Source organism: Plectrocnemia conspersa, unplaced genomic scaffold (genome assembly GCF_051122295.1).
Source record: "Plectrocnemia conspersa isolate PC_06_02 unplaced genomic scaffold, ASM5112229v1 ptg000013l, whole genome shotgun sequence".
Lineage (NCBI taxonomy): Eukaryota > Metazoa > Arthropoda > Insecta > Trichoptera > Polycentropodidae > Plectrocnemia > Plectrocnemia conspersa.
The window spans coordinates 29808658-29830873 of NW_028277177.1; the positions used below are offsets into that span (position 1 = coordinate 29808658).

The 22216-nt window shown below is 27.4% G+C and overlaps 1 protein-coding gene across 1 annotated transcript in view; it reads right to left on the minus strand.

The window, feature by feature from the left end:
• Eip93F (Ecdysone-induced protein 93F) overlaps positions 1 to 22216 on the minus strand; it is a 133320-nt gene that overhangs the window by 69157 nt on the left and 41947 nt on the right. Inside the window, exon 2 of the mRNA XM_088201434.1 lies at positions 9837 to 9992. Within this exon, the coding sequence (XP_088057560.1) occupies positions 9837 to 9930 (94 nt within the window). The 5' untranslated portion in view covers positions 9931 to 9992. The remainder of the gene's footprint in view (positions 1 to 9836; positions 9993 to 22216) is intronic.

Genomic DNA, 22216 nt, shown 5'->3' on the forward strand with positions numbered 1-22216 from the left:
CGATTGCGTCCCTTATTCTTACCGGAAAGAACACTAGCGTTTGAAAACGCTCCAAGTTCACGATAGCAATACTATATTTTATTTTATTTTACAAACATTTTGTGCGCATTTAAAATAAAAATAAGAGTGTATGTAATATATGTTTAAAGGTCACCATGACGCATTAAAGTAAGCTGTTTCATTTTTAATAAATAGATATCTACAATCAAGCATAGTATCTGAACCAGATTACTATAAAAATCTATTTAATAATATACATTTAAAAATGCAGAGACATTACTCGCACTTACAACATAAAAATAATATATTAATCAACAACATTTGAAAATGATGATATCTGAAAATTTATACTAAGTTTTAATGAAGTGTATATTACCTTGAAAATCATTTATGCTTCTCAACACTTAAAAGATACGGAGTACCGCAAGGAGCAACTTTTTTGCCCACTGATAATTATATTTTTATATTAATAATGCGTAAAAGTCAGTAGTTTACGCTAATTTTATATTGTTTTTATAAAGCTTGTTAGTATTTTTAATTACTGTTTAATACTTATTCTAAACACTCGGTTTTTTACAGGTCCTTTGCTAAGCGTCATCATATAATATTAATAGGGCGATAGTTAAGAATCTCGTTAAAATAAAAGCTAATATTTGGTTGATAAAGCTCTCATTATTAATTAATAAAATATTTATTTATAATAAATATTGCAAATTTACCATGTAAATAAATTTGGCAAATTAAAAAAATATATTACAATTTAAGATAAAATATAATTAAGATATATTCTAAATTGCATTAAAAGTTTAAAGCAATAAATAATAACGAATACAATAAATTAAATATGGTTTTTATCAAAGAAAAAAGTAAATAAACACTAATTAATATTTATTCTGATCAAAATACTAAACATCTTATATTTATATTGATTATTTCTGTAGATTAACGATAACTAATTATTTAAACACGACGTGCTCTTTTTTTATTTAATAATAACTAACAGCTATTTCACTCTTATTACTCCAACATTTATGTATATAATAATACATGAGTATGTTTTTGTTAATAAGTTTGCACATAATATTATATGCTGAAGATCAGAAATATTTATAATAATGACTGCCTGTCAAATCTGATTATCATGATTTGACAGGCAGTCATTATTTTATTTTTTCCGGGAGTTTTTTTTAGTATATTCATTTCAATAGGATTCATAGTATTTCATGATCTGCATTTTTCCGTTAAGAATCCAGCAATAAAATCAACAGTGAAATATTAAGTTCATATTATGATTTTTAAAGCAATATTACGAATTACAATAAGTGAGAATCGATAAACCGAATTTTAACCAACAGGATTTAAATAAAATATTTGCTAGTAGAAATATATATCTCCTGATTAAAATGTATTTGGACTTTACTAGTAAAAATATAACTTCACTGACAATAGTATATGGAAAAGTTAAAATTATATAGTTTTTAAAGCTCCTGCCAAATAAATTATATTTCTAATAGTAAAAATATTTAAAAAAATAATTTAGAGATATATTCGAGATTTTTTTGGGATAAAGCGTGAATTTTTGTTTTAGCATTATGGACGTCATTTCTGATTTTTACAGCGGGGAGGGGGTGGCAAAACTTGGTCGTTTTTTTAATATTTCGATTTCACTAAAATTCAGTAAAAGTAAGAACAAGGGACGCGATCACGACCCTTAAGGGCCCTCTAAAGCTCGCAGCCGAAATTCAGCGAATATTGACGGGTTTTCGATACTGATACTAAGCAATTAAACAAATCTTTATTGAGTAGACGCTACACCGAGAATGCAATGAATTTTATCCCAATTGTATCCTCTTAACAAAAAGGCACTATACAGTAATACAAAAACGTTGAAATATTCTTACAAATAAAAATCCTAAGATATTTGTATTTTAATATAAAATGTATATATTCTTCTAACAGGAATATTTAAGAGCACTCGGATAGGTGTATATTTATTTAGAAATATTTATATAAATAATTATTTATGGGGTTAAAAAAATTTTTTTTCTATACTGAAATACACAGATTACTAAATAAAATATGTATCTACAGAGATAGATATCCTCATATTTCATTCAGGTGATTAAAGAGCTTTCTAATTAGACATTGACTGTATTTTATAATTTATGGTTTTATAATATATTTTTTGTTTATATTTGATTAATTTAGTTCTGACATATTATTTTATATTATGCAAAAATATGTCTTATAATATAACATAAAAGTTTAAAAATCTGTCTCAATGAATATCTTGAGAAAGAATAGAAAAAAACATGTACTGAATCTTGCCGTTGGTGTGTGAAGCTACATCCTTTCTACGATATTTTTCTGAGAATTTTGTCTCAGCGAATATTGTTCTGCGAACGGAAGAAACATGTTATCAACATAAAAAAATATCCTTTGCTTTTTAATATTTTTTTGCCAATTTATCGTGTTTTATATTAAAATAGAAAATATATTTTTATTTACTTTTTAGTTTATGACATGTGTAGTAATAATGTGGTTGAACCCCGGATGAAGCGAAACACCCAAAAAAATAGAAAAAATATTTTTATGTATATTTTTAAATATTGCTAATGAGTGGGTAGATAATAAACATTCTTTGTGGTTATTAGATTTTTAAAGAAATGCAGTTTGAGGATAATGATAAAAAATAATTTTCGGTTAAAAACCGCAACTGTGATACGACGCTAGATTGTATTTTATTTAACCATTGTTATCTACTTTTAACGATGAATAAGAAAACAATCACGCCCGTGCAACGTTAGCGCGATAGCAGATAAATAATGTGATATTTACCATTCAAATTAAAAAATCACATTGTATTTTAAGTACTAATTAATTATTCATTGCAAGCTCAGCGTTCTATTTTTGACGTTAATATTATCGTTCCGAAGCAGTGTAGAGCAATGTCATTAAAACACCAATAACACAAACAAACACCGCATCAAATTATTTTTAATTAAAATTTCCCAAACCGCAATTAATTGCCGTTCCGAAATTGAGAAGTGCACCCACACATAGGCGAAGTCGCAATAAAGGCTGCGCTTAAAAATGGCACTGGAGGTTCACACCTCACGCACACCGCGAAAAACTGCACCACCCCGCAACACCACACCACGCCACTGCCGCTGCCGCCACCGCCACCTCCACGACCACCCCTGGGTGACAGGGTTGACTTCTTGCCGGGATGAGTCGGACTCTTTCTTGCGCGCAGCCGCCCGAAACTATCCTCTCCCGCTCGGCGCGAGACTCGTCCTTAGCAATTTTTCTCGATTTGGGCGACCGGAAGTGGAGACGCCATATTGCAGCCGAGGCACGAAGAAGAAGACGATTTCGAATCGGGCGTCCGAACGCAATCGATAATTGAGAGACGATGAACGGCGCGCGGTTTTGTACGGTTCGACGCTCGGCGACAAACCAACATAGACTTAGGTAGAGATAAAACACAAAATCTATTATAAGTAGCAGTAAAACATATATCGACCACTCGCATGCTTTTTAAGACATGGATAATGCATTATATCTCTAATATCGAAGATAGAACTCAGCAACTAGTGTGCTGCGATTAGTATGCCACAGATGATACCACAAGATGTATGCCACAAAGACGACACAATTCAATTTTTATATAAAATTACACGCCAAATTTAGCTGTATTTAAAAATAAATAAAAAAAAACGCTTATGCGGCAGATAACTTCGCGACACTTATTAGCTAAGAGCGGGAGACAAAGACAATTTTTTTTGTACTGCGATGTTAGAAATTTGTTAATGATTTCACCCATCTGCTGTATTTTAGAGCAGCAATTTTCACTACCACTTAGAATTAACGAAATAATTAACGAAAATTTGAATTACAAACATTTATCTACGCTTAGGGATTTTTTTATTTTGATAATAAAAAAGAAAAAAAAACATAATGTCTATTCATTTAAAGTCAAACTGAATGCTTTATTGATAAATTTATGCTGTAATATATTGGTGTAATGTGCATACATGCTTAAAAATTTGGAAAAATAATTTAGGAATTCAAGAGTCGGAACATTTTACTTGAAGATATTGAATAAAGACGTAGAAACTATTCGCATCTCCATATTTTTTTAAATATAATAGACAAGCAATTAAATTTCAAATTAAGTTGGCAAAATGTATAACCAATTATTTGTCCCTCTGTTAATGCATATTTTGTTATTCAAACAATAAGAAGCTGTTAAACAATCTTCCATACATTCAGGTACTTTTAAAAATACTTTATACGCTGATCCTCTACTGTGTACAACACAGTAGAGGATCACACTAATAAAAATCAATAAGACGACTGTATACAAAAACCGTTCTGTCCCATGTATTTCCTCACTTCTAATTCTAAAAAAGCCAGATCTAATTCTAAAAAATCATCGTTTATGATCGACCGCTTCTGGATACTTCCTATTTTTTTACCAGAGCACTACTTGCTGATTTATTTTAATGAAATATATTCCTATATTACTCATAAACGAATGCGTAGAAAATTGTAAATTTAATTGTTTAAAATGCGATATATTTTTTTCTAAAATTCGATTTATTTCTATAATCTTAATTTTTTATTGCAGTAATTTTTATTTTTAAAAGATATATTTACACGTATTACAAGTAACATTATTTAAATTTTATGTAAATATTATAGAATACGTATATACTGCTTAATATACTCTTACATTTATGTACTACGCCGTTAATTATTTAGGTTGATCACTTACAAAGAGCATTATTTTATTATCCGCTTCTACTTACAAACAATATGAGAATCGTTGTTTTTATAGTTCTGAGCCATGAAGTTATATATTTTTCAGAAAATAAAATTTATGGATTTGAAAAATTAAAAAATATTCGGTACTATCACTGCTTCATTTTGGAATACCGGTAGTATCCAAGGTCGATTTTAGACTTAATACCGGTATTATCGGTATTGAAATCCCTATCTATTATCATAAATATTTACTATTTAAATCATGACAATAGATAAGCGTAGATTGGACTTTCAATACCGGTAAAACTGATATTAGGTCAAAAATGGACCTTCGATACTACCGGTATTGCATTTGAAGTAAAAAAAAACAGTTTTTGCATATATTTAAATCAGTATTTGTACATAGCTTAACTGTTATATGTCTTAAGTTATTATTAACCTTAAACTATTTTTAAGCTATCAATAAATTAACTGTCAAGAATTCATACCATAACTTTTGTCAATGGTTAAAGTAACATAAAAAGTGAAAACTATACTTAAAAGCTAGTATTATTTAATAGTTTTAAAGTCACTTGTAAACTTTTAGTGCTAGAGGTAACACATGTTTTTTTAACTACTATTTCTTTTACTGTGACGTTATATCAATAAAGTTTTTTTAATTAAGTTATACAACATTATAGTTAATCACTATATATTTTATTTCATTTTAAAGTGTCATTACCGTATTTGAAAATTGTATTTGTATATTAAATCAAATTTTGCTCATGGAAGTTATTTCTAAAATGCGCAAATTAAATGTTGATGTAAATTATTCATTTTAGTTGACTTGTCTATCTCTCTCGTTACAAAGCAACTTAATTTCATGCTTAATCGAACGAACGTCTAGCTTGCTTATGATATGATATTATGAATATCGTTAAAATGTACTTAACGTGTAAATATATGTATAAAATGTCTCAATATCAATCGATAAAAATAAACAGCAATGTATTCACAATACAACAAAAATAACGATATTTAAAACAGGAAAATAATTGGATAGTTTTTCATCTGTGTATGAAATGTGAATATGTTTTCAATAAAGTTTTCCTGCATTCAACGTGTTTTTTGCCATTAAAACCCGATATTAATGAATTGTGTTTATAAAAAAATATTTTCCGTGCGATGTAAGAAAATGTACCACAATAGGTTTTCGGAGAATTTTTCCAACGAAGAAAGTAAAAATTCAACTTCAAATGCAGAAAAAGCGTTTTTAATTTTTTTTAAAGTATGAGAAATATACATATATATATATATATATATATATATATATATATATATATATATATATATATATATATATATATATATATATATATATATATATATATATATATATATATATATATATATATACATAAAAAAAATATAACTGTAGGTATGATTAAATATAAAAATTAAAAATCATGAAAAGTATCTAAATATTGCATTTCAGTAAAATATTGAAGAACAGTTATTTATTAAATGTATAGCAATAATTTAATTAATCCAAAATTCTATTTAGCTAACTATATATATTGTTAAATTAAATTTAAGTATAATAAAATTACAATTGAGTTACTTGCGGCTTGCATGCCATTTGTAAAGCTACAGAGATTAAGATAAGTATTGGGAGTAATAAGGATAACACACTTAAAAATAAACCATTGTTTTTTTGCCTGGGAGTCCCCTTTTTGTAGATAAATATATAAAATAAAATTTATATAGTTACTAAATCTTAATGAGTAAACTAAGCGAAAGGGAAGATTTAATTTATATTTATTGACGAGTTTATTTCCTAAGAAAATTTTCTCGCCATTTTCCTCACAGGAAATATCAATTATAAGTAAAATATAATATATGCTCTTGTAATTTATAAACCCATTTAAATCCATCCCGATTTTAACCGTTAGCCGCTAAACTTTCTCACCTTTCGGACGCAAACGCCGCTTCGGCATGCAGGCGGCTGCAGCGGCGTCGGTCGCTTTATTGAATTATATCCATTGTTAGTGTTTAGCAAGAAATGCGTTTGTGTTGAACGGGCGTCGGTCGGGACGCCCAGCAACAGGTGTCGGAGGCTCTACAGGAGGCGAGAGACAGACGAGACCGGGACGCAGCCACATCCACATCCACCACTCTCACACCTACCGCCTACTGTACCAGACGCCGATTACCCGTAGTCATGGCGACCGGCTCTGGATATAATATATTTGGGATAGAGAAAGGTCCTGGCGGACGGGGAGAGAGTGCCGAATAGAAAACGAAGACTTTCCCCTCATGAAATAAAACATTGAGATATAACACATTGTACTTCGAAGAGATGACCATTTTTTCATATATTTTTATTAGTAGTTTAGATCATGTATTTTGATTAAAAACCTAAATATTCATTAAAGATGATATCAAAGCTTATTTTAAAAAGAATTATTTTTTATATTTTTTATATTAATATCTAATTGAACTAAGATATATTTTTCCTTCGTAAAGTGCAGATAAGTTTTTTGTATAATTTACTGATATATTTCTCTATTATAAATAAGGTTTTGATACTGTCTTTAATTATACATATATATTCATGTTCTTTTTTGCATTTCAGTACTATTTACATTAATTAAGGTCTCCGTCAAAATTTTAAATCGAAATATGTATCATTAAGCACAGCTTTAATTAAAAAATATATGATATTACTAGAATTTTTTTTAATTGAATTATGCATAGTCTAGTTGCTTTAATAATGTATCATTAACCATGTACGATAACGCATTACAATGATTTTTCTTTCCATTTCTAATTTTATTCACCGGCGAAAGTTAATTATTTTCTTCTAGCAATATAAGTTTAATAAAAGCCCAAAAACCCAGCGACTCGCGAACTGTTAGTGGTCAATCAACTGTAGGTTAGGGTATATGTATATTTTAATTTGAAATGAATCTGAACTAAAGTATAATTGTTTGAGATATATGTAGTGATATATTTCAGTTATAAGTTCATTTAGTCCTTTTTACACATACAATAAATAAAAGAAGTGGAACATTGCCTTCAAAAGCACCCACCTTATATGTAGTACTTTCACAATAACCATTATTATTTAACGGAACAGAGACACAATAAACATTATTATTTAAATTAGAAGCAAAAAATTTAGATATTCAATTTGAAGAAAAACCCGTAAAATAATAACAGTACCAGCTGAATTATATAAATTAAATGTTTCTATAGATTGTATTATCAGTAATTTGACAACTGGATTTATTGCAGAAAAATAAATAAATAATATATTCATCTGGTTATTTGAAATATGTCATTTAAGTAAAATCATATCGGAATACATTTTCACCAGTAGATATATAATTTTACCAGTGAAAATATAAATTATCTGGCAGGTGCTTAAAACTTAAAACCTAAATTCCTTTACTTTTATTTTTATTTACGAAAAAAACGCACTGTGTATATTTTAGTTGTTATGATAACGTATTAATAGCCTCATACGATAAGGCCTTTTATAATAACATCATAATTTTCATATTAATTTTAACAAGAATACTTAAACTTTTCACTTTTATTTTTATTAAGGAAAAATGTATAGTTTAGTTAACTTAAGAATGTATCGCCATTAATAACGCCTTCAATACTTTTACTTTATTTACACTACATTCAAATAAAAAAATACCTTTCAACTCTGATTTTTATATACGAAAAAAATAACGCTATGTATATTTTAGTTGTTCTAAGAATGTATTACTATCCATGCACTATAACGCCTCTCATAATATCTCTAAAATGATTGCATCACAAATAAATTAAATGTTGTACATTTCAACTAGCATTTTTATTTACGAAACAGTTGCGTTATATATAGTTTAGTTATTTTAAGTATGTATTACTAGGCGAAATATTCACATTTTAACTAACTTAGCCGTTCTACTTTTATTTTTATGTAGGAAAAAAATTGCAATATGAATAGCCTAGTTGTTTTAAGAATATATTACTAGCCGCACATAGCATTAAATTTAAGTAAAATGTTTGATTCTGACTTTAATTTTTATTCAGGAAAAAAAGTGCATTATATATAGTCCACTTTATTTAAAAATATATTATAAGCTTTACCCAAAAAGAATTGAATTATATTAAACGAAAATGTTTTACTTTTCCATTTTTATTTTTATGCAAGAAAAAAAATGTGCTTAATATATTTTTGTTATTTTAAGAATGTATTACTAGCTGGACATGATAACGCTTTTAATACTATCCGCAAAATATGTACAACATTAAACAAAAATGTTTTACCTAACCCCTTCTATTTTTATTGGGCGAAAAATATTGGATTGTGTATTATCTAGTTGTTTTAAAAATGTATTACTAAACGCGCACCACAACGCCTCTCATACGATAACCATAATTTACGAACTATTAAATTAATTATTTTCGATTGTGACATCCATCAAGCAATATAGAATTATTAGGAACTTAAAAAAGCGACTAACTCGTGACATGTGAGTGGTAAATTTACCATAGGGTTGTAAGCAAAATCATATGTAGAACAAATATTTTCACAAATGAATGTTAAATAAATCATTATTTTCTAATGCTTTTAAGTTAGGTTATGTTATTTCTATTATAGATAATTTACTATAAATCCGTTATTTAACTAAAAAATCATACAATTTATAATGAAAAAATAGCGAGAAATTTTTGGATTTGTTTACTACAAATTTTGTTTTATCTAAGCCGCGCAATAAAAAATTCTTATATATTCTACAAATAAACATTTCAATAGTCCTTAAAAGAAAATATTTTTTCAGCAACAAGTTGTAAAATTTTAACTAATATATTTTAGTTTACTCTCTCTCACTACTCCTAATCTTTAGACTTCTAAAATTATGATCAATCTATGTAAAATTGTTGCTCTAATATAAATATATTTACTATACAATATAACATATTTTTGTGACTGTCCACAAGGATGAGGGATACATAGTCATCTTAAATATATTAAGATAGTGAGTCGATAGACTTAAATAAGGATTCAATATAGTGCTCAGACTCACCTACTACGTAGACCATGTTCTTGGTCCAACGCTGCAGCTCGCGCTTGATGCTGCGTCTCTCTTGAAGACAGCGCGCGTACGAGCAATCGGCCATCTGCCCAAATTCCGGGCATCAGCTGCAGCATCAGCTACTGCAGTGACGTTTGCGTACTTTATCTGAAGAAAAAAAAATTTAATGCCACAATTTGTATAAGTCAATCGTTATTTTATTTACAAAAAAAATGTATGATTTTGCAAAGCAATTCGGTAAGGTTCATTGGTCGCAATAAACACATATGCAATTTTGTGGTAATCTATTGCTACCGTTGATCCGAATTGAGAGAACGCAACAGGTGTTACTCAAACACGACATAGATAGAGCTAGCTTAAATCTGAATCGACATATGTATATATAACTAATAATATATACACATCTTGCAAAGTTGACACAAAAAGTTTAAGAACTCCTGCTCTAGCACATTATTAGAATAAAATAACGCACGTTCGGCTTTCTCCGAATGGGAAAACAATAAAGCGCTCAACGAGCTCATGGTCATGGTAGAGCGGAGCAAAAGCTCCGAATGCAAAGTCCACACAGAGGGCTTTCAACAGGTGTTTGCCACGAGCACCTGGTCCGTCGAAAGCGGCTCATACGCTAGGATAAATCAAATTTAAACACACCGACACATATGGATACATACATGCACAATGACACATTTGGGACTACGCCGTAGACATACTGTAAAATCAAAACCGACGTTAAACATTGTATGAAAGCTTTGGTAATTTGAGCTTTATTTCATGTAAACGTAAGTGTCAACAAAAATGTTCAATAATGCGTCTCTATATATTTATATAAATATACAATATATAAGTTAATATTTTGGTACTTTCTTAGACTATATGTACATTTTATATTATTTAATATAATTAAGGATGTTTTTTCTTTAGATTATAACTCGTATTAAACCTCATATATGTTAATTTTTTTAATTTATAATAAATTATGCATATTCTAATAATCATATATCATGATAAAAAATACTACTAAATTTGACAATGCATTCGCATACGATTAACTACAATTTACTACAAAGATTTAACTAAAATATTTGACAATGCATTCCAATATGACTAACTACAAAGTATAACACATCGATACATTAATTTAGCGTTTCAAAGATAGTGATCATTAGACATTGAAAGCTAACGAATTAAGTAATAAACGATGGCAAGAGATCTTAAAAACGGCTATGAGTCATATGAATCATCTTGAATAAATTACATTATATAGTGAAAAGTGAAAAATAAATCCAAACTCATTATGATTATTTCGAGGAGTTTCATTTAATTTTTTTTGCTAATAATAAAAAAATTATTTTGTTTTAATACATTGGATTTTACCTCTACTCATTTTTTATTATTAAAACGTTTGTTTAAAAATGATAAATAATTTAACAAACATGTATGTTACAGGCCATCTTTACGTTCACAATTTTGTTATTTGCTACAATATAATAAAAATAAAAAATATAAAATAAAAAAATAGTGGTTATAACTTCATGGAATAAAATAATGGAGCAAGTGATAACATAAGTAAATTTAACTTATGATCTGACTTCTGATTATGAAGCTTATTTATCAACAATAATACTCGTTATTATTTTAACTATAGTAATATTTTATTATTTGTAGCTTTTAGTGGCAATTCTAATTTTTGTTTTTGAACACTTTGTATATAACAATATACAGAATTATGTTTAATATATATTATATAATACAAAGATTTAAGTACATAATGATGTTTTTTTTGTATGTAGTTTTTTGTTATATATTACATGAAAAGCACAAAACTTAAAAATATTAATAAATATATTAAATATAATTGCAACTACAATATTATTATAAATTATTGAAATAAAGTAAAAATATTTTTTCAGTATTTTAAAAAACAAATCTGCTAAAAAAATCAGCAATTTTATAAATCTAAATTAAATTGTAATAATATATTTATTTTAATTTGTTTATAAACAATAAGTCAAAGAACTTATAATTATGGACAATTTTTAGGACATCGTGAAGCTGTTAGGATACAATGGTTAAAATTTGAATGATTAATGATATGGGTATCTTATCTTTGAGGCAAATATAGAAATGAAAAGTTTGTCGTACAAAATATTAAAGATATCAAGCCCATTTATTTTTTTATACATATATGATAATCTCAATAGGCTGAATTTTTAATACAAAATATGAAAGACCCAGCTTGATTTAAATCATCGCAATATTAACCCGCCAGATTAAGAAAATCTAAGAAAACATAATTTGTAATGATCCATTGGAATAATTTTGAGATCTAAATTTAGAGCCGCTTGTTTTTATTTTATTTATTTTAAAAAAAATATGTCATATTTTATTATTTAATGTTACAATAAGCAACATCATTATATTGTTCAAACATACTTTACAAGGAGTTATGGAGATTTTTTAAGTACTATTCAATTAGGTAGAAAATTTTTATTTTAAATATGCATTAATTTTGAGAAAAGGACTCTTCGCATATACGCGTTAAAAGCGCAATAAAAGTTATTTTGGTTTTATGACTCGCTGATAAGTGTATTTATAGGTAATGATCAATTATTTTATCCAAATACATCAACGACGATTATTTAGTTATCACAAAATAATAATATTGTATAGTCAAAGTGGACAGATTTTTGAATATGCTAACCAACGCAGAGCCGGTCCTGGCAAAAAAATATTAACCCATTACATAAAAAACATTAGCGAAAACACAATGAAATATATTAATCATATACTACTTCACTACCAATTATCTTTTGAAATTTACATGCACTTAACAATTTATAGTAATTTAAAATAAATACATAGTGATTGTTTGTCGTATTTTAGTAATTTAATAAATTTACACATTAGAGACATAAAAGATCAACGCCAAAAAAATAATGGTAAAAACAACTGTATGGTAACCACAGAACAAAGAATATAACAGTAGCTGGAAAATAAAATTTATGGTTACAAGATGTTTTTTTTACACTTTTTATAATTAAAAATATATCATTTAATGCAAGTGCAATCTTTTTTTAAAAATTCTAAAATATTATTTTTATGTAGTATTTAAAAAAATTAATAAAATAAATAAAAACAACTATTTTATGGTTTTACTAATGTATAATTAGGTGTGTTAAAAATTAAAGGCTTATATAAATAAAGGTTATTTTTAAATATCAAAATAATTGTAAGTGATATCTGATGTGAACAACATTTAAACAATAATATTAAAAAAAAACATTAAAGAAAGTTTTACGTTTTATTTTTATTTTTAGTGCCCTCGTGTAGCAAATTGCCCTATAATGATAAGCAATCATTCTTATAAGACAGACGATGGATAAAAATAAATTATATTCTGTTCCCAAATCGTCACATTTGGTACACGTCAAAAGAAGGCAAAGAAAAGAAACTTCTATCTCAACAATGTCTATTATCATTAATCATTAGCTTATATTCGTAATTCGCTTATATTAGTTACTCTTGCGGAGCTACGCAAGAATTAACTGAGATGTAGAAAATCAAGAAAGCAGCCGCTTCCCTTTTTACGTAAATTTGACAAACATAGACAAGGCTATGAGAATATCATTTATTATAATAATACAAAGTGTACGTGATTAAAAAATTATCGAACGGTAATATTAATTTATATCAAAATGACTTTTCATTTTATAAATGTTTTTGTAGATAAGCTAAGATAATCAATGAATGTCATAAATTATGCACTACTCTCTGATACGCAGTTCTATTTTATAATGCTAAGCGTTAACCACTTTGAATGGTTCATACAGGTATTTGTTTGGTTCACGCGAAGCGCTGTATTTTGATATATTTAGACTTGTAGACTGTAAAAATATGTTTAAGTTCTAGATATACAAAGACTTTACTGTGAAAGCACCTGTTGCTAAAGGCTATAATTCTACTGGTTATATAATTTATTAGAGAATCCCAAATATACACTATGTGAATGTATTTATTCAGCATATATTTTATTATGTTTTGTTTTACACCGCAGACACTCAAAAACCAAAACAACGTTCTAATTGAACAAGAATGGCATTTAATCATTATCTAAAAGCCTCGGCATCGTGAGCCTTAAGAGTTGATGAAAAATACGGGAAATTCGCACTTGAACGGATCAAAATTAGGGCACATTATTGTGCATCAAACGGGGTAAAAAACTTAAGGCGTTTTGAAGATTGGAAGCGAGTACCGAGCGAGCTCTAGTTGCGTCCCTTTCTGCCACAGCTCTGTGACGCTGCAGTCGGAAAAGCTCGGCGCGATTGTTGCACTTTTCTTGCGCTTCTTTGCGCAATAATTGAGTACGAGCGTACGGAGCTTTTCCGGGGCGTCGGCGCCGTTTTCTGCGCGCGAGAATTTTCCTCCGGCGTGTGTGTGGGTGCCACGACAATGTATTGGCGAAATCACGCTGCGCGCCATTATTTTTATTTTATTATCGATTCTCTTATGTATACTGGTGGATAGGATGTGGCGCTATTTTGAGCTGAAGTCACGTGTGTGTGTGTGTGTATGTATGTGTGTGATAGAGTTTGACACCGTTTGAATGTGTGCGCTTATGGAAGAAAGATTTTCCGAAACAATGATGAGTGAATAAGAGTGATGTTTCTACAACGCCTTTTAATTAAAAATATCTGCTGTGGCTTTACATGAAAACCATTATTGATAAAAACATTATTAAATTTATTATTAAAATACCTGAATGGATCACTGTAGTCCATAAGGTTTTGAATTGATAATTCACAACAGCAGATAAAATAAAAAAATAGAATCTCTAAGTTCATTTGTGTCTGATATTATCACATAAATATGTATTCGCTATATTGATAAGTAATATCTATTCATAGTTATGTTTTGATAATCATTACTTTATATTGGGTAGGCGCCTATTTTTTTAAATACACATATTGATAACTTAAGATTCAATGAACAAAAGTAAATATACGAAAAATCCACATGATTGCTATAAATATACCTAAATTATTATATAAAATTTATTTTAAATATGTAAAGCACTACTAATATAAAAATACTTATAACAAGAAAATATTAACATAAATATAAAATATTTAAAAATACAATATTGTCCTAAAAAACATGTTTTTAAAGCGTTTTCCGTTTTTTTTTATAGTAATAATTGCATATAATTTTTAGATTCAAAAGCTCGTAGCAAACTTGGAGCTTATAATTATATTTATATAATTAAAATAATACACAAAAAATAGTACCCAAATTATATTTAATAGTTTTCGTAGTCAAATGTTGTGATTTATATTGTATATACTTTTTATCACAAACCCACGAATATAAAAATATCATATTAAGAAAGGTTATTTGTTAATAATGCTTTATAAATTTTTAACAAAATTTTAAGGTGCCGATAAAAATAGAGCTTTATTCAATTGGAAAATTTATTCACTCATTTAAAAGTGAAAATTAATTTATTCATTTAAAAGTCACATTATTTAAGAGGCAAATTAAAAAAAATATATGGGGATTTTAACCACCTACACATTTTTTTAATTTAGAGATCATTCTAACAAGCATTTAGAACAAACGAAAATATAGATCAATTCAACTGTATATGAGTACAAAAAGTGTACTCATATACAGTATATTCATAACTAAATAATTGCAAATACATAATATCACATCAGTCTTGAGGCGTTAATTACCCATAAGTACAGTGGACAAACTACCCTTTGTTCGGAAAAGACGCGCGCTACACAATACACTATATCGTGCGTAAGAAAACTATTGTTCTTTACTCTTTGATTACCGATCGTATAAGTAGTGATCTGGATCGTTTTAATTTACGCGTAAACCCATTGGGAAGGTGTCTAAGAAGCGATGCAATTGGCTCGCAAACATCTTTATCCCCGATTCGCTAATACTGTCTCGAAAAACACTAGAGAAGGAGAGTATTTTATCTTTAAAATAGTGGTTTCCAATTTAAATTTAATTTATTTATTTTATTTTGAAGAGGACTTTCAATGGTTTGCTTTTAAACGTATTATAATAAACGCACTTAAAAAATCAAAAAATATTTTTTAAATATCAAAACTTATTTTGATATGCTAAAAATATTTTAAATAAAAGTAAATAAAAAATTAAGGAAACATTAAAAAAAATAAGTGATTTAATTGCTTTTATTTAAGCAAATAGTGTTAGATAGACTTTTGAAACTATTAATGTATGTAAGCTTTCTTTGTGTTATGTATAGTTTTATATTAAGTTATAAAATTATAATATATATCAAAATTAAATATTAATTTATTAAAAATATTATGACTGTACACGAATTTCTTGAGTTTGTCACCAAATCAACTTCAAGCCATGTAATTACGGCATGTGACCAAATAAAAGTGTAATTACAAGTATGTGTCTGCAGGCTGCATTTGGCGGTGGAGGCAGCCGTTTGGGGGTGGGGGTGGTTGGGTTAAGTTTCGCCCGCGTCTACGGGCGTTCCAAAGACAAAGGGCGAGTCGGTGCTCAAAAAAATCTTGTCCTCTGCTCCGCTCTCTCGCGGAGGTGACGTCAAAGGATTTCGGGCGCACAAAAACGACGAGAGTGGTGCAAAAAGATGAGAGCCCTCTCCGTGTATCGCACCTACTACAATGACGCGACATGCAAATGAATGCCCTTAAAAAATCTTCAATAAAAGACTGCACTCAAAGTGCCAACGCGAGAATTTTCAACGCCGGACATAACACCTCATTAATCAGGACGAAATTGGCCAGTGAAGTAATTTAATTATGCATAATTATATAATGGTTTAATATGAGTTATATCATGCACAGCAATAATATATGTAACTAACAAATTATCTTGAATTTTATTTACAATTTTAGAAAATTAATCAAAAAAGGTTTTTAAATTAAAATTATATTGAAAATACTTGGAATTCATATATACAATTTTTTATTTTTATGAAAGTGGTTAATATGTAATATATTATTTGCATTTATAATACCTAATCTAATAAATTATATTTGTAAAGTATTTAAATATAGAAATAAGTGACTTTTTATTAAATATATATAAAAAGTTTTTGATTATTTTTTTAAATTAAATTAATTGCGCATAAGTTTATTCAATAAATTTGACTAATTTTACGTTAAAGTTTATGACTAAATAAATAATGTTAAATACATAAAAAATAAAAGTAGTAAAAAAGCTTAATTAAAGTCACATTAAGGTCGTATAATTATTGTAATGTTCATAGAAAACGTTTGAAAAAAGCATTAAAACTGATAAGTAGTCAGTGAAATAGCGAAGATGTTTTGTTATAATACAAGGCTTGTGGAGTAGCAGAAAAAATATATCAGTATTGTAAAGAAATTTCTGAATAACTGTTGAATGAAGACAAAGGTTAGTTCATTTCAATAAAAGCGCCCTGAAAATCCAAGACAATAAAATCAATACTAATTGATTAGAATTGTTGTCCTTTTTTGATCATATTATGTCACGCATTAAACATAAAATAAAAAATAAATATATAAATTAAATTATTATTTATCTTAAGAGCATAATATGTAAATTAATAGTTAGATAAATACTAAAAAAATAATATTAGAATGTGATACATTGATATGCAAATCGGATAGCAATAAAATTTAAGACATTAATAATAAATTTTGCACTTATAAAAGCCCATTATAACTCGTTTGGACATGAGTCGGCATTTAATCAAAGCAAGGATTTAATTATTAATATTTTATTCATTTACATTAACCCAATTTCGTGCTGATCTGTCATCATCGACGATGACTCTCAGGTAACCCAAATAAAGTTAAAATATCAATCGTATGAATCATGACGCAAACGATTTGTCACATTATTTGAGACGTCTCATTACATCGTATATGGATCGTGAAATTTATGTTCAATTTTTAGAATATGTATCACGGCTTTAGCACCATTGCCCAACCACCAGAACGAACGTTTTCAGATATTTCAGAAGCGTTTAGTGGTTATAAATTTAAACGTGAGAGACGTATTCGGAAAGAGTTTTAAGACTTGTGATTGCTCTTATTAAAATATAATGAAATAACTGGTTTACAACAAATTAAACTATAGTCAAAACTTAGACCGTGAAAATATTTTTGACAGCTTATTGACTGTGGAACAAGGCTGAAAAGCCGGAAAAACCGCAGAGAAAGATGTATTTAGAATTCAAAATATGAACATTTTAAAATTAATATTTTTATGCATTTAAATGCTGCGAAAATTTATTCTTTTATGACTATGATTTATAAGCATTAAAATACAATAGTATTGTGAATACTTTTTTTAAATTTATAAAAATAATCTAGACATAAAATTCAGTTGAGAAATTAATATACTATATATTTAAGACTTTAATTTATAATGAAGTGATGCAAAAAATTTAGAATAAATCTAACAAAAAAATCAAGTACATCCAAAAAAGCAAAATTTATTGAATTAAAGCAATATAAAGTTCAATCAATATTACCTATTTATATTTTTACTGCAAATTGTCGTTTTTTATTATTAAGTTCGAGGCACATCTCACTATTTTATGATTAATTTAAAACGTTTGAGAAATTATTTTACCATTAATATTTTTAAATAGAGCAAAAGCAAAAGAGATTTCTTTTGGTGCCTTATAAAATCAATTTTTATAGTACTTAGATATAATTCAACTAAATTTTATATAATTTATCTTTACTATATCATTTATAGATATTTATATTAGTGCATTATTTTTTAATTATAAATATTGAAGAAATTAAAAATTATATATATACATCGGTAAATTTTTATTTTTTATTATAATATCACATTTTCATTGCAAATAAATTTTCTCAACATTAAATACGCTTTTAATTAAAAAAATAAAGTTTTAATAAAAATATATAATCATTTTGGAATAAACGAAAGCCTACCACAAATTCTAACAATATATTTAAAGGTTGGTACTATGAGTTTTGACTTTTATAACATTTTGGAATTACTAGATTGCAAGATTTTTTATTTCTTAAACATTATTTATAATAATATAACAAAACATCAAAATCATTCTTACAAAATATGAAGAATATACGAAGGTGTTTCCTTATTTTATTAATATGTATAAAAATAAACGAACTATTTAATAAATTTATTTAAACAAACTTGTAAATGCATTCTGAAAATAGTAATATATATATTGTATATGTTCATACAATTTGTATGATTTTTATTTTTTAGCATGGGTTAAGATGAACATGTTTGTAATTAACCCAGCCTGGGCGAAGCGGAGGGCATAACGCATTTTAATGTTTTTTTGCTATATATTTTTATTAATATTATTAAATTCATATTTAAAGTAATCATGTAAAAAAGGTGAAGAGAAAAAGTTGTAAATATCATAAATATTGAAAGTATTATATAAGAAGAAGAAGAAGAAGAAATAATATTTTGGTGTCGTATGTCTCAAAATATATATATATATATATATATATATATATATATATATATATATATATATATATATATATATATATATATATATATATATATATATATATATATATATATATATATATATATATATATACATATATATAAGTTTACGATTGTAATGTAGATAAAAGATAAAGGTTTAATGGTATATTAAATAACCTAATCCTATTATTTAGTGAGCTTAACAAGAAAAAGATAATTTTAAATGATTATAGAGAAAAAAAATATGACTAGGCTTAGATTAAAGAAATCTTGAATAGAATATAGAATACCGTAGTCAATAATAAGTATTTTTTGTCAACCCAGGGCTTGCCAATAAATACTGATGATTTGGAAGACCAACACAGATAGACGATGATGTCTTGGCTACAGAAATGAAAGCAAATACTACTCAAACTATGTATCTAATGGAGGAGAAGCTAAACCAATATGATATAACAGAAGCTAAACCAGTTTATGGGTTTCAGCCAAGAAAACCAATGATAAGAAGCTATATATAGTATGGATATAAAAATATGGAAAGATATAAAGCTACAAATTAAATTACGATTTATTTACAATATTACAATTTTAAATGAGTAAGAATCAAATGAAGAACATCTAAACCAAATTTTGACCAATATGAGAGCGCAAAAATCAATTATTACTTATTAGAAGTCAAAAATTCACGTCAAAAGCAATAAAATCGTGCCGTCGCCGTTTGCTTTTGGCGTGAATTTTATACTTCTGAGAAGTAATAATTATTTTTTCGCTCCCCTATTGACCAAAATTCGGTTTTTATACACTTTGATCAATATTCTCATTGCAATAAATTTTAAATAAATAAATCTCTCATATAAATTTTCGTTTTGTGGTATAGAAAAAGCTGCTTACAATTTAATATAAATGATATTTGAATATTGTTTTTTTAGTAAAACGCTAGACAAGAAGTGAGTTCCGGCACCTTTTTTATTTAAAAAAAACCCTGGATAAGTTTATATGATTTTTAATTGCAATAGGTTTTTTATATTAAAATAAAATAATAATTACTAAGGGCATTGCTGTAGCATTTTTCCAACTTTATACTTAACAATGAAACTAATATATAAAATATGAATAAATAACGAAACTAATATTCAAAGTAAAATAAAATCAATATTCCACACACATATTTTTTTAAGGTGCCAAAAAAATCGGACACTCCGGTTATGTACACTGAGTGTACATGTAAGATAAAAATAATATTTTTACCTAATAGTTAATATAATTATAGACAAAGTCAAAACGTGTCATTTATTGTAATATAAGTACTTAAAGATAATTAATGCTATAGACATCGCGATAATTTTGTGTATTAAATAAATTATCAATTAAAAAAATACACATAAAAACATTTGTAAGAATCCTTTGTTTAATTTCTTGGATTTAGTTTTAATCTTAACTGCAGAAAAACATACATATATATGTATATATTAGTATGGACGAAACAATTAATATAATGTGTATAGAAATGATGATTTATTATATAGTCCAAACAGTATTTATATTGTATTAATATTGATATTTCGCAATGAAAGGTTTCGTAATGACATAGTGATTTTTTTATTTTACTTTATTGTGTACTATGTGAACTTTGTCCAAATCATCTGATAAGTTGACTATCTACAGACTTTATCACTTGGACTCTGACTAATCACAGATAAACCCTAAAACGTGCTTTGTCTCACGTAAGAACAAAAGGCTTATCTGAAGCAGAAAGAAAAATTGCAACGAAACAAGGGAAAAAATCGGCGACAGGGCGCGTGCGCTACTGGTGTGTCATCACTGCGCGAGTTAATCAATCACTCCAACACCAACAGCACACCCATATTGCAATATTGTCGTACCGCGATAACGATCTTCTCTGAAATGCATTAAAAAACGAACATGACTACGATCGCTGTATACCACCGGCGCTATACGGTTGGGGCGTTCGTTATTGCGTACGTTTTGTGTTCGCCGATGAAAATTTCTTCGAAGCGACCGACGGGGGATGGGGGTTGGAGTTAAAAGCGTTTTTCGAGGGTGAGGTCTCGAAAAAAAAGTAAAAATAAATAAACGGTTTCCTGCTTGTGGATGTGCATGGCTTTGTGTGAAAAGATTTTTTATAAATTAATTAAACAAAAATTTGAATCTACAAAGAGAGTACTTGCATTTTTTCTTAATATAGTTGCGTTTTTTCTATTTCTTCATTTATATTTTTTCATAATCAAACGATGTTTTTACGACTCATTTTACATAAATGATAGCGGTTTTGTGGAGCGAAGGCAGCCTTTTAGACCTTGCCTTGTATTTTTTCGTCTGAAGAAACAAAACGAAATTTATGTCAATACAATTAAAATTAAAGATCCACTCACGTGAATTACTCTCGATGCTTTGTCAGTGTAGATTAAAAGGTTTTACATCGACATTAAATGTATAAAGTGATACAAAGCAAAACAAAATACTGAAAAAACAAATGATAATTTAAATAATTCAAAATTTTATTTATATACATATATTATTTAAATATGGGTCTTAAATAAATATGTATCGACCATATGCGACAAAAAATTTAAAAACACAGACTTATATGACACATCGTTTTCTTTTCGGAATTTTACATTTAAAAAAAATATATATACTTATATTAAAAAAAATACTAGAGCGCAAAAAAAGATCGAGGTTTGAATATAAATACAAGCTCTTTCAAACATCCCCGCAAAAATAAATCTGTACCAATAATTCCTAGAAATTATTACTCACATGCTGAATGGTTCTTATTTTACTGTAACAACATTCCAGGTGTATTATATTATATATAACAGGAAGCATAAATTGTGTATATA